This window comes from Chenopodium album, chromosome 24 (assembly GCF_948465745.1).
Source record: "Chenopodium album chromosome 24, dcCheAlbu1.1, whole genome shotgun sequence".
NCBI lineage: Eukaryota > Viridiplantae > Streptophyta > Magnoliopsida > Caryophyllales > Amaranthaceae > Chenopodium > Chenopodium album.
The window spans coordinates 33,701,090-33,714,794 of NC_137857.1; the positions used below are offsets into that span (position 1 = coordinate 33,701,090).

A 13,705-nucleotide genomic window follows, 5' to 3' on the forward strand; every position below is an offset into this window, starting at 1 on the left:
TCACTGAAATGGCCTAACCTCTGACTTACATTAAATTTTAATTTTTTGTATAATAGAATGAATTTAAGAGCTCATTAGCTGTGATCATTAATGGTGTCATATAATATGAAATTTTGTCAACTAATTTAACAGTTGATTGACATTTTTAATATTATTATATTCTATTTCTGGGTGATTAGTAAAACTGGCTAACGAGGTTCAAAGAATTGACAATTGTAATCATAAGGCTAGTTGAAATAATGATGGCTTAGATAACACTATACGTGTATCTGATTTAATTAGTTAAAATTTTTTAACTAAATTAATTTGCTGATGAAATGTCATACAACATCTTAAAAAAAAAGTTGATTCCTAAAAACTATTCCTTCTGTTCATTTTTTAACTAAATTAATTCTGTTCATTTTTTGAAAAATGTCAAAAATTCACCCGAAATCGTGTATTATAGCCTTCAATTTTAGAAAATTTTTCACTTTTTTTGACCCGGAAACAAAAGTTGTCGAGATGCTCGCCATGAACCCTAATACACCCCAGAAGACTATCTGGGTGGGTAAAACTATCCAATTTGCCTTTAAATGCTCAATTTACTCGTTTATAACTTGTACCGATTTCATTAACACAAGGCTATCATGGACATTTATGACAACATATTATAATCATATATGGTTCCAAACGATATTATATGACCTCGAGATGTATCTTCTGGTATCTCAAGACTTTTCGAAACCAAGTCCCGAAACCTCCAAATTTGCCCAAAAAACGTGAATTATAGCCTTTAATTGGAAAATTTTTGACTTTTTTAGCCCAAAAATAAAAATTGCCGAGATGATTTTCATGGACCCTAATATCCTTCGAGAGTCCAATTGGGTGGGTGGAACCATCCAATTTGCCTTTAAGCATCCAATTTACCCATTTCATACACGCCTCTTGTATTGGCTATAAGCTTTCACGGGGCCTTTATGTAGCCGAATAATGGTCATATATGGGTCGAAATAATGTTATAGACTCCAGGATGCATCTCAGGTGGTGATCCTTTACCCTTTCCCCTCACTTTAAAATGTTTAACATGTAAATTTTGGACTTAAAAAATCATGAGGTTGAAGTCTGATCAAAATCGTTCTCCTATATATACAAGTATTTTGTTTGATAGAGGTCAAATAAATTAAGGAGAACATAGTCAAAGATGGCTAGTCTAATGCCCAAAAAGGACGACGCTAGTCATAACCAAATACGGATTTAGAAGAGGTTGAGGTGATTAAGCAGTGACATCGCTTACATCTCGTATCTCTGAGGTCTAGGGATCAAACCTCATGCAACTCATTTGAGGGATTTCCCTTAAAGCCCCCTTTTTCTTACCATCTAAAAAGTTAAATTACGGATTTAGAGTCCAAAACAAAGACCATGCCAAAAAAAATGTCGTGACTTTTACAATAAAAATATATAGTACTCATAAGATATTCTCTCCATTTAATACTCGTATTTAATCAAATAATCATGCATGTATCATTGTATGAATTCTAAATCAGCATGTAATCAAACTACATCAATCGTTTGTACAAATCATTTTGGTCAGTCTTATTGACCATTCTATGTACTCCGTAACTCGTAATGCAATATAATAGCCTCAAACATCTCAAAAAGGTTGAAGAAGCATCCCAACCTTTGATAGAATTAATTTGTCATATAATGTCCTTCGAACTATCCAAATGTTCAAAACTCAAATCAAGCATTAGACGTAACTCAGTGCAAAGAAGAGAATTGTGTTTTTCGCAATAAGATGAAACCCCCTAAATTATGTCACGGTACAAGGATTTAACAATTGTGGAATTAGTCGGGTTTTTCTATTTTTTATCTTTTAAAATGGCTATAAATTAAATATACATATAAATAAAAATGTTGATGTCAACTATTTTCTAAATCATTTGAATGACATAATTTGGACTATGATATGGTCTTAGATTTCAAGATCTACAACGAAGTCTCTAGGCCCTAGGGTATGGACATGGAAATACCCAATTCCATAATTCATGACCAAATAAAATAGGGAGTGATTGAAGGAAAATTTTGACCAAAAAAAATCACCGTCAAAATAAACAAAAACTGAGCTCTTACTGTAAGACTGGCTGGATATCACATGTTTTAACTTGGGACAACCGTATTTGTTTCATAGTATAACAATATCTACATATGGAGCTTACATTATTTTATACCAGTACTTCGTAGTAATTTCTTTGTACTTTTTTTTTTTTGACAGCTTGTATTTTATACAGTAGTAATTTCTTTGTACTTTCCTCGACCTATATGACTCTCATTTATCTTTATTAGTATAAAATACTGTATGTTAGTTTGTTTGAGTGCTTGCATATGTGATAACTGATAATTCGTCACTTTGTCAGTCATTTCCAATTTGCTTTTATTGGTCTATTAATTACTCTAAAACTTTTTATAAATTTAATTAACTAATGACAAGATTAGTGATTTCGATCCTTCATTATAGGTTTGAGTACATTTATAGGTATAGCCATATAGGTGTTAATGAGTATGAGTCTATCTAGCTCAAGAAGGACAAGAACTATTTAAGTGAAGCTCGATATATTCAATGGATGAGCACATCACTACTTACTACTCAGCCTTAATTAGCTTGTGAACAAGCTCGATTATTTACATAATTTTGCTTTATATTTAATCATATAACAATCTAACTTAAATTAAAAGCAAGAACAAACAACATTGCTGGAAAGTTTAAAAATAACACAAACATAATATAAACTTGAAATTTTAACACTAGGTAAAAATAAATTAGCTATTAGCTACCATTATTACTTTTATTTTAATTTTTTTTACAATCATATATATGATTTTTTTAATTGAAATTTATTATTTAAAAATGATAATTTAATTTAATATTCAAAGTTTATGGTGACAAACTTAACAAGCATTTAAAAGTATTACTCGAATGGTTTAAAACATAAGGAATTAAGGAGAATTTGTCGAGACATTATAATAATACAGTTTAATAGATTATATATATTGTTTTACAAAAGTTAACAAATTGCGGGGATAGCTCAGTTGGGAGAGCGTCAGACTGAAGATCTGAAGGTCGCGTGTTCGATCCACGCTCACCGCATTTTTAATTTTTTTTCCTTTCCTTGGTATTTTTTAATGATACTCTGAACAAGGTTACATAATGTATGAAATGAATATCTAGTTTAAATTAGCCACATTGCCATAATACGCAGTTACTTAAAAACTTGTACCGCAATTCATTGTTCTAGTATATGGATCACGAGTTAGCAGAGGCTGTACTAAAGCATAGCAATCCTTAAAACTCCTTAATACTCTTAATAGCCAGAAGTTACTGCAGCAAATAGATCTTGTATTCAAAACATATTCATTACAATGAAAGAGTTGAACAAAAATTATTCATTTTAATCCCGCATAAGATCCATATACAAAATCTCAGAGCACAAATCTCGGACAAAAACACATCCATTCCGGCTATACAAAAGAGCTGCCTAAGCAACGGCAACATATTCATGGAGAAAGGGAAAATTTGGCGTAGTAACCCTGTTGTCCTATACAAAATTTTGGCCATTGGACTACTTAACTGCCAGTAATGGTCAAAAGTAAACCAAAGTGATCACTAGGAAAGACTGGAAGCGTCAATTCTTGAATCTTGTTCTTCAGTTTCTTCTGCTTGCTGTATGTCACACCTGGTATTGCCTCAGTTCCAATCATATCTATGCTGATTATCTTAAAATCAGTCAAGTGGCAAATAAATCTGTCAAGCCGTTTTTGCAATTTACGGTTTCCAGTCAACATATTGTTGGCCTTGGTATCATATGTCCATCCCATCTCAGCAGGTCTCAGCTTTTCCCAAGCATCAAACCATCCTTCCAAAAATGGAAATTTGCCATCAAGATTATCATCCCAGTTCATATCTCCACAGAATATAACATTTGGATGTCTTCTAAGGTGGTTTATGGCCTCCTTTGCCTGTTCGACCCTTTCCTTACTGTTCATTTGATCCCATGTTGGGGGTCCTGGGGTAGGACTCTCAAGATGGCTAGTAGCAACCACCAGCGACTTGTTCTGATTCACTACGATTTCAGCTACACCCAAATCTCTGCACATTCGTGAGTTACTGAATGGTTTACAGCTGAATGATTTTACAGGAAGTTTGGCCAACTGCAGAGAAAATCATTAAAATATAAGCTACAGAGGAAGTAAAATAATTGGACTGTTAGTTTAAAACTGTAGAGAAAAACCAATAAATTATAAGCTACATAGGAAGAGAAAAAATTTGGATTATAGTCATCGCTTTGAGGCCTTTAGCTATCAGTGTTCATTGAAAAAAGTTCAACATGCAGGGACATTCAGATGGTCAAATGACAATTGAAGAATTAGGAGTCACAACAATTAGCAATCAGCAAACATGAGACTCAGTAAAGCTTACAAACCATAGTCACATACACCAGTCAAAATGTCAAAGCTCAAGTCAGTACTGTAGGTCTGGTTTGGACGGGCGAATTCAGGCTATGAGATAAGTTTTTGAGTCATATTGGAATCAAAAACCCATCACTCAGTAATTTTGCCGGTAAGAGTGGTTTTTAGGTAAAATATCTCTTCAAGACCTTAAAGTCTGATGTCTGAGAGAAGAGGAGGGGGGGGAGTATGATTTTATTACCAACAGATACACAATAAAATCAAACTTGTGAAGAAATAAAGATGAAAAATTGTGTGTGGGTATTCTGCTAGCATTACACAACTTGCTACGTAAAATGATTCCTTGTGAAAAGATCCACACCTGAATGCAATAGTACATCTCAGAGGATGCCGTTTCATAGGTGACAGAACATTGATATTTCTTCCACCACGTAGAACTTTGAAAAATGTCATAGATATTGGGAGTGACCTCCTGCAAAACCAAAGAGAAACAATTTACAGATGCTAGAACTCATAGAAATAAACAGCAGCCATCTCATGAAATTGTAAAGCCACAAATAGAAACCTGAAAACAAATAACATCTGGAGAGTGTAGCTTAATAAGGTCACCAATTGCTTGCATCCTCTTATACACCTCTAATTCTTCTACGAACCACACATTGTATGAAAGGATCTTTATCACACCTGAAACTTCCTCAATTTCAGTATTTACAGCTATTTCCTTGGAATCTGAAGCACCTGTTTTGGCCTTTCCGACCTCTAAGTCAAAGCCATTTTCAGAATCTGAAGCACAAAGTAAAATCGTATATCATTTTTAGCCGAATCCAATGCACAAGATACAGTAGTTCCCAAATGAACTATATTCTGCAAACTTGAATTGTAAGAAATGTAGGGAGCCTGAATTCATAAAAACGAATAGAAATAACTAAGTGGCTGGTAAAAATCTGTTAACACTATCAAATTAATCAATAAACTCAGTGGAAGTATTTAAAATCTGAGTTGGTTTAGCTTCAGAAGTAGATATAAGAAATTGAGCGTGGGAATTAGAAACTTAAAAGAAGCAGTTTATACGAGTTTCAAAGCAACCTACAAAATTTGCACTAACCTTCAACTGAAACAATCTTCCTGGAAGATTTAACTTCGCGAAAGCCATCTAATATGATGGGTTTCTCAATAAAACCACCTAAATCACAGAGTTTTCTCTTGAGTGAGACATTGCCCACAGCATTGCCAGCAATCTTTGGCAACTCTGAACTCTTAATTGCTACAGTCTTTTCTTCTTTCTTTGTTGTAAGACAACTGACAGCATCGGCGTTATCTGCCATACAAATCACCCAGTAATTATGAGCATTCATGATCATAAAACCTCATTCGAAAAGACACATTCCCCCATTATCCTCCCAGTGTTGTAACATGTGAAATCATAGCAATATGTAAACAACAGTGCCCATACACTAGTCTTATATAGCAACATTAATTTATATCTTGCAATATGATTATAGATAACAAAACGCTCAGCAACTTTATTCTACAGGGTCCTAAAACAATTCTTGTTCAAACACCTACATATATGGAATATTAGCAATTTAGACGGCAAACTTGGTGGTTTAGCAGAGAAGAAAAAAATGGAGGAAATGATTAGTTGTCAAAGATTCATGTATGGAATAAGTTTCTTGCCTAGTTCCACAGTAAAGGGAAGCTTCCTGAAGGATGTAGTCCATATAGAACTTCCTATATGGAGCTAAATAGTCTAGCATTGAAAAACTTCATAAGAAGCACAGCTTAAATTCCACAAGTAATCAAAACTTGGAAGCCATTAGAAACTTATAAATGGGTAAAAATGAGTCCTAAGATTCATCTGAATGCAGATAAAAATCTTTTTTGGTTTTTGCATGTGTGTATTTATGCTTTCCATTTATTTTGGTTCTGGGATCAGTTTGGATGGTGTTAGTTCTGAAATTCATAAAGATGAATTGGAGCAAGCAGCAATTGGCCCAAGATAAGAATAAAAAAGGGAGTTTGACAAAAAAAACAGATTAGAGCACTTTGTGCCATCCGTATATAAGATTTAGAGTTAGCAACAGGCAACAGCCCAGGCAATCGGCTGGAGCTCACCTTCTGGCCGTCCAATATTGAAGTGTATATCAAGATGAGATAAGACACCAACCTAACTATATGTATTTAAAGATCAATGGGAAGTTCCAATGAGTACAAAATTGCGGGAAACTATCCTATTCATTGGATCAAACAAAAGTGTTTAGTAAGCACTGTAATAAATTTGATAAATTAATTACTACATTTTGTGTAAAACAGTTTGCTTGGGTAGAATCCAAGTCTCTTTGACAAGTAAACTGTGAACTACAAGATAATGCACAACGGAATCAATCTACAGTTATACGCCCATCTGAGCTAACTATCAGTCCTAATTGATATCGCTGAAAATAAGAACTAAGGGAACCACTGCATTGAAAGTCCATACGATTCAGTACATCACACCTCCAACAGTTGTTGACAAAGCTCCGAGTGAACCCGAAATAGGCCATGGACTAATGAAAAGAATGCCTTTGAGATTCAATCATAAAGCCCTCTCCCTCATGAACAGTAGCGTAAGTAGTCTGAGTTTGCGTAACCATGTCCTACCTAAGCTACGTCTTAAACATAAAACATAAGAAGGCTTTGAATCACCATCCACCCAAAATAAACTATGGCATGGCCTTTGGATAGCTTAAGGGTAGCAAAACAAATTATGTTGGTTGCTGTAATTAATCCCTAACTTCTAATAGTAGCTATTCACTAAATATTTTATTTGCAATTAACATTTCACACCAAGTAGCCTACTACTCCAAGTCAAACTAATTCTTGAAGTCCAATAGTCCATCAAAGGTAAATCATACCAAATTACCAAGTATACATCGGGCTGTGTGAACTTGAAAACATCAAGTACAAAGTAACAATGTTTCTAGTACCCATGTAACAATGTTACTCAAGGTCTCAGACTATTCAAATTACATCAAGTAGACAAGTGCCGGTCAGATCATTGACACCAAAACACGGGTATGAAAATATGGACACTTTACTTCATTCTAACCCAAAATCAAGGAAAATATTCATCAAATATCCAAGTCTTACTCAAATACTAACACTAATGTTTCATATTTCTGATACAAGCTCCCGAAGTCCTAAGTCTGAGCAAAGACAGGATTACAATTACAACAGATGTTCAAGATTAACAGAATAAATTAAGTACAGCAATAACAGAATATTAATTTGCAGCTTAATAAATCATGCTCAAAAGAGTCAAGCGAGATACCATTAGAAGTTAATGGGGGTTAATCAAAAGTTTAGTATAAGTTCAGAGAGTCCAATTTGTGTCATAAGAAAGTTAATATTGGACAAAATTAAGATCCCATGGTAGCAGCTAACACTTGTACAAACAGCCACACAGGTTAAAAGACAAAAGCACTCAGGATTAGAGCTAAATAGAGTATGCCAGATTAAAATAAGAAATCAAACACAAACAACAAGAACAACAACAAAGCCTTAGTCCCAAAATAACCCATATTTGATCTTAGAAAAGAAATATCAAAATCAGCCAAAAAATTTGATCTTAGGCCAGTATAAGGAAAACCAGAAAAAGTTTAAACCTTTGGAAACATAATAATGTGAAAAGTTCAGGGAAAGGGAAAACCCACAGAAAATCATTGGTATGGGGGGTCTTGGGAAGGAATTTCATTCCAAAACCCAAAAATGAGGGAATTGGATTCCATACTCCTTCCCAAGCACACCATACCCATTACTTCCTGTAGACTAATCTCCCATTCCCACTACTTCTCTTTGCTCATTTCACCAATGCTTGGAATTTTGGAAGGAAAAAATGGACATTTTGGTTTAGAAGATAGAAAATGAATTGAAAGCTTGGATTTATAGAAGAGAGGGAAAGCTAGGGTTTTTAGTACAGTAGTACTCATATCAACCGCATGAATGGGTCATATGATCATAATGCTTCTCTCTTTTTTCTTTGCTACTAGTCAAGGCACCCATTTTTCCTTATCTTTTCTTTCTCTGTTGATGGTACAAATGTTTTGGCTTTTTAGGGTTTTGCCCGCCAAAAGATGCCATAACCCGGCAATAATCCGTGTTACTCGGTATATAATACTAGAGCATACTTGTGCTAATGCATAGAATGAATAAAAAAAATCCTTATGACGAATAGACAACAAAGTAAATTATCAATAAAAATACATAAATGAATTTAACTAAAAAATTAATACTCCGTATAAAACAATGTTTGTTACCCATGTTTTTAATATACTTCGTATTATTTTATAGTTAGTAGTAGAGATGACAATGGATTGGATTTGGATCGGGTGGAGCTTCACCCACATCCATCCATTACCCTAGTCACTCCATCCACATCCATCCGTCATCCGCTTCACCCATCATCCATATCCGTCCGTCCATCATCCGCGGATGAAACGGGTGGAGCGGATGACTAATGGATGAGTTTTAAAGTTGAAAAAAACTCACATAAACTTTAATTTTCGGTTATTTGTACAATAGTTTTATTAATAAAAAACAAAACAATAACAATATATTGTTTGAAAAATTAATTTGCAACAAAAAATACATATAATTTTCTTGCACATTTCATATTGTATTATTAAAATTCTTAGATTAAAAAATTATTTTATGTTAAACGGGTGGGTGGCTGGTTAGCGAGTGAAAAAAGTATCATCCACATCCGATCCGATCCATCATCCGTTTCATCCGTCACCCGCTTCTCATCCATTTAATTCGGGTTTTCGTCCATTTATTTATTGAGTGTGGAGCGGGTTAGTGGATATCCACTTAATATTGCCATCCCTAGTTAGTAGGGACCAATGGAGCATAAACAAATAATTCAATGATGATGCAATCCTTTATGGATGTCAACTCTTTTAGTTAAGTCATTTGAGAGCGTAAGGTAATCAAGTCATGGGATTCAATCACGTATACTACTCGTATATAATACGAAGTACAATCCATAATCATCTTTCAAAGCTCTCACTTTACCAAAAACATGATTACATGAAGAATACTTCATTCGATACAATATGACACTTTAGTGATATCATGCACATTATTGTGCCAATAAAACAACATTAACAATCAATCAAACATACAAATCATGAAAAAAAAAGTAGTAAACAAAACGTAACACAAAGTTTAGTTCATACTAACCAGAATCTAAGTCATGGAATTTACGCTTATTAGAACCCGAATTCCGAAGCCCACCCAAATGAACAACTTGATCAACCAATTGACCACCACCCATTTGAGATTGACCAATTTCTTTAATACCCGAATCATCGGATTCTTGAACCCGACCCGAATTACAACGGCGCAGTGGAAAAAACACCGAACCCACAGAAGAAACTCCAGAAATATCATCATCCGGGTCAATAGAATCCAATTCTTGTAAATTGGATCGAGTGTCACAAATTTCGCAATTGGAAAGACTGTAAGAATTGAGAAAGGTGCAAGCTTTGCAAGCCCATTTAGAGGGTGATGAAGAAGAGGAGAGAGAAAATGGGGTTTGGCAAATTTGGCAGTTTGATTTTTGGGAAGATGGGTTGAGAAAAGTGCATTTAGAGCAAGCCCAAGAAGATGAAGAAGGAGAGGAAGAAGACATGATTGATGAAAAAGGGGAGAGAAATTTGAATTTGAGATTAGGGATTTGGAGGGTTTTGTTAGGGTTTTTGGTGGGTTGAATTTGAAGAAGAAGATGAGGGAGGGAAGAAGAAGAGAGTTGGGGTTGAAGAAGAGTGAACAACATTTGAATTTTGAATGCTTTTAATTGGAAATCACAATTCCTTAAAATATGGGAATTCTTTCTTTTTTTAAGAAAAAGGCACTTTTTGGTCATGGGCTATATGATGGAAAATGGGTTGCAACTTGAAGGTATTATTATGTACTTATATAGCTTGTTCAAAAAAAAATGTACTTCTATAGCTTAATTAAGTTTAGTTTTCCTCTTCGTCTACCTTTTTAGCCACTCCAAGATAGAGGGAGAACTATAAAAAGGGTTCGTGAGAATCAGAAGTCATGAGCTCATTGACTTGATTGCCATTTTTCAATCCCTCCCTTTTCCAAAAGGAGATGTAAATCATGTATGAGATTGGAATGAAATAAGAGTTTACCAAATTACCAATGACAATAGCCCTTCATGTTTAGACATCTAGCACCCACCATCCAAGTTTATACCGTACAAGTTTTATTGTTACTATGCATATCAAAAAATCACAATTATAAACTCGGCAATCCTCCAAACGAAACTCCTCTAAAGTTCAGTTACTTCGGCAGGGTCATAAATAACTATCCTTACTAATACCATATTACCTACACCATATCGAATAAATTACAACAAGACATTACAGTTGCCCAAAAAATCAACTTCTATCATTATGTACCTAAAGATCCTCGGCTACTTACTAGAAATGTGAATCGGAGAAGTAACGCAGAAACATAATAGTACACAAAGATATCAGGACACAATCCATTAAACTTTTCCGATTGCTTCCATAGCTCAAGAATGATCCACTAGTAGCTTGAGTTGAATTTACCACCTCCCTTGTGTTATTTCCTTCCTTCTTACTGCACACGAAGAAATCAGATAAGAATTGTTAGTAAAACTTCTAGTTTGTCAAAAGAAATTATCATCAAAGTTTCTGACTTGGATAGCAAAATTTCTCTTTGATCACTAGTTAAACAAATTTGTCTTTCCAAGAAAGTCCCACTTCCCGAAACATGTAACAAATATACCGGCGTAGTATTTCCATAAAACAATCCCCAATTGGCCTCAGAGATTGGGGGTGACCTCAGATCCTCATTGAACAGCTCGTATATGTACACGCTAGATGTGATCTCAGGGTGAAACGGGGAGCCAGTCTTGTCGAAAACATGCTTGATGAGATTTGAATTGTATGTATCAGCATTATCCATAGTGGCATATGGCTCTTTGGAATCCCCCTTAGAAGGCCAACCAGTCTCACTAACGAGCACTACAACATCAGTGACATTAAGATTCTTCATAGAGAAATAAGCTGAATCAACCATTGCATCATACACATTAGTGTAATGAAGCAAAGTATTAGGGTCAACCATTTCCTTGGAAGGTGTCAAGGGCTTAAACAAAGCATTATCCAGAGGCACAACACCCTTATTCTCCATAAAAACATAATATGGATACAAGTTCATCATCAAAGGAGATTGAGTCCTCGACAAAAACTTCACAATTGGCAACAAATACTGAGTCATAGAGGTGTTAAAAAATGCCTGAGACGGTGGGAAAGGGTCTAAAATCAGTGAAGCCGAATGTGGGGTTGAAACCTTAATTTGAGAATGAAGATTTGAAGCCACAAGTGCACTATAAAGTGACTCAATAGCAGGCAAAAGCAAAGGGGCAGTTGAAGGCATTGTGGTCAAGACCTCATCACCCACAGCAATGGCAATGATGGTGGTTTCCGGGTAGTAAGCAACGACATTCCGGCCCACCCAAGTCGCGGCAGTGGCATTGGAGGATCCAATAGCAATAAGCTGGTTATTAGGTACACCAATTATGACCCTAATCTTTGTTTTAGCAAGGGCTTTCAACAAATCAGGGTCAGCATCATAGAGCCTCACATGGTTAATCTTCTGTACTTGAAGGAAAGATACCAAATCTGAAGGTGATAAAAAATTTGAAACATCTGTTCCAATGTTTACACCAATATAGGGTTCATCTTGCCCTTGTTTTTGCTTAATTTCTGCTATAATTTCCCCTTGAGCTGAAATTCAACAGAACATATTACTGTTCATTAGTACAATTCCAAACTGGGTTTCACTCAATTGAGCAAACTAACACATGGGTTTGTCTTAAATTCAACTACAATCATCAAAATACAATCAAATTCAATTTTTTTCATCTTCAAAATAGCTGAATTCAACTGAAAATTGACCCAAAAAAAAAAAAAAAAAAAAAACCAGCAGCTAATGAATGACAAAACCTAGGCTTTAACATACCAAATTAAACAATTGAAAACTGAAAAAGCTTAATTATTTCTCCAAAATGGTGAAAAGGGTATGCAAAAATTGAAGAGGGTAAGAGCAAAAATGTGAGAAAAATACCTGGAAATGGAGAAAAGAGGAAGATGAGTGAAAGAAAGAGGCAGAAAGCAGCCGCCATGAAAGCAAAAGCTTGAGCTTTAGAGCATTATCCTCAGTCTCAAGCTCAGCTACAGAATTAGAAGAAGAAGAAGAAGTGTGCATATTATTATTCTCTCCTCATATTTGGACGACTTCTCTTTTGAATTGCTATTTTTGAGCAAGTAGTGAAGCTACAGGACATTTGATTGACAGGGATATCTCAGAAATTATTATAATTTTGTAAATGGAAGTTTATAAAGATTATGCTTTGGTATACTAATTTAGTAAATATTGTTGGTAATCTGTCACTTTTTCTTGCTAGTTTATTCTAGTTCTAGTATATTTGAGAGATTTTGATGCAAAATTTTGGTAGTAGGGTGTGGTTTTATGCTAAGGGACAAGATAATACTAGTATGTGTAGTAATACTCACTTTCTAAGTTTACATCATGATTTGGTGAGAAAAAGGAAGTCTTGTAGATGAAATAGGTTCAATTTTGAAATTGAAAATTAAGCACTTCTTTGCCATTTGGTACAATGTGTTTTTTCATGCACGTGGTCAACTTTGCCAATGGTGATAATTAATTCTATCCCGTTCAACTTGATTTAGGAATATTTTACGTCGGCGGGACACATTGGATCAAAACTGGTCACCTTTCTGGTTAAATTTACAGTCTTATCTATGATTGACTTTTTTTCACTAAAAAAAATTCATGAGTTTATATTCTCTCCATCACTTTTATTTGTTACGCTCACTTTCAGTAAGATTGATATCGAGTGGTTGAGTAAAAACTACTCCGTAGAAGATAGAAATATATGCAATGTGTCCAGGAAAAGTATTGAGAAAAGTTGCTAACCTTAGGTAATACGGCAACCGGTAATACAGTAAGGTTACTATTGACTTCTAAAAACATGGGGCACAACTCAAAATAGTGAAAATACCCAATATTATAAAGTTACCACATTGAAAAACCCTAGAATGAACTTCGTATTTAACAAAACAAGATACACAAATAATTTTGAAAAATCTTACAAGTAAGAGGGAGCAATATGTATCTTGTGGATGAACATAATAATAAAAGGATGTTTCTTCAACAAAAA

General features: G+C 34.6%; 2 protein-coding genes and 1 non-coding gene across 3 annotated transcripts; 1 reads left to right on the plus strand and 2 right to left on the minus strand.

Annotated features, from left to right (window-relative positions):
• The first annotated feature begins 3,051 nt into the window (after positions 1 to 3,051).
• Positions 3,052 to 3,124, plus strand: TRNAF-GAA (transfer RNA phenylalanine (anticodon GAA)). Its single transcript has one exon. It is a non-coding gene; the product is annotated as a tRNA-Phe (tRNA).
• A 312-nt stretch (positions 3,125 to 3,436) lies between these two features.
• Positions 3,437 to 10,601, minus strand: LOC145611419 (uncharacterized). Its single transcript, XM_081666750.1, has 5 exons — positions 9,664 to 10,601; positions 5,549 to 5,761; positions 5,009 to 5,226; positions 4,805 to 4,915; positions 3,437 to 4,185 (listed from the first exon to the last, which is right to left on the minus strand). The coding sequence occupies exons 1-5, from the start codon at positions 10,346 to 10,348 to the stop codon at positions 3,601 to 3,603; spliced, it is 1,812 nt and encodes a 603-aa protein (XP_081522876.1). The 5' UTR covers positions 10,349 to 10,601; the 3' UTR covers positions 3,437 to 3,600.
• A 145-nt stretch (positions 10,602 to 10,746) lies between these two features.
• LOC145611421 (glucan endo-1,3-beta-glucosidase 1-like) lies at positions 10,747 to 13,003 on the minus strand. The gene is made up of 3 exons (XM_081666754.1): positions 12,589 to 13,003; positions 11,156 to 12,248; positions 10,747 to 11,076 (listed from the first exon to the last, which is right to left on the minus strand). Exons 1-3 carry the CDS (start codon positions 12,644 to 12,646, stop codon positions 10,914 to 10,916), a joined length of 1,314 nt encoding a protein of 437 aa, XP_081522880.1. The 5' UTR covers positions 12,647 to 13,003; the 3' UTR covers positions 10,747 to 10,913.
• Positions 13,004 to 13,705: the final 702 nt, after the last annotated feature.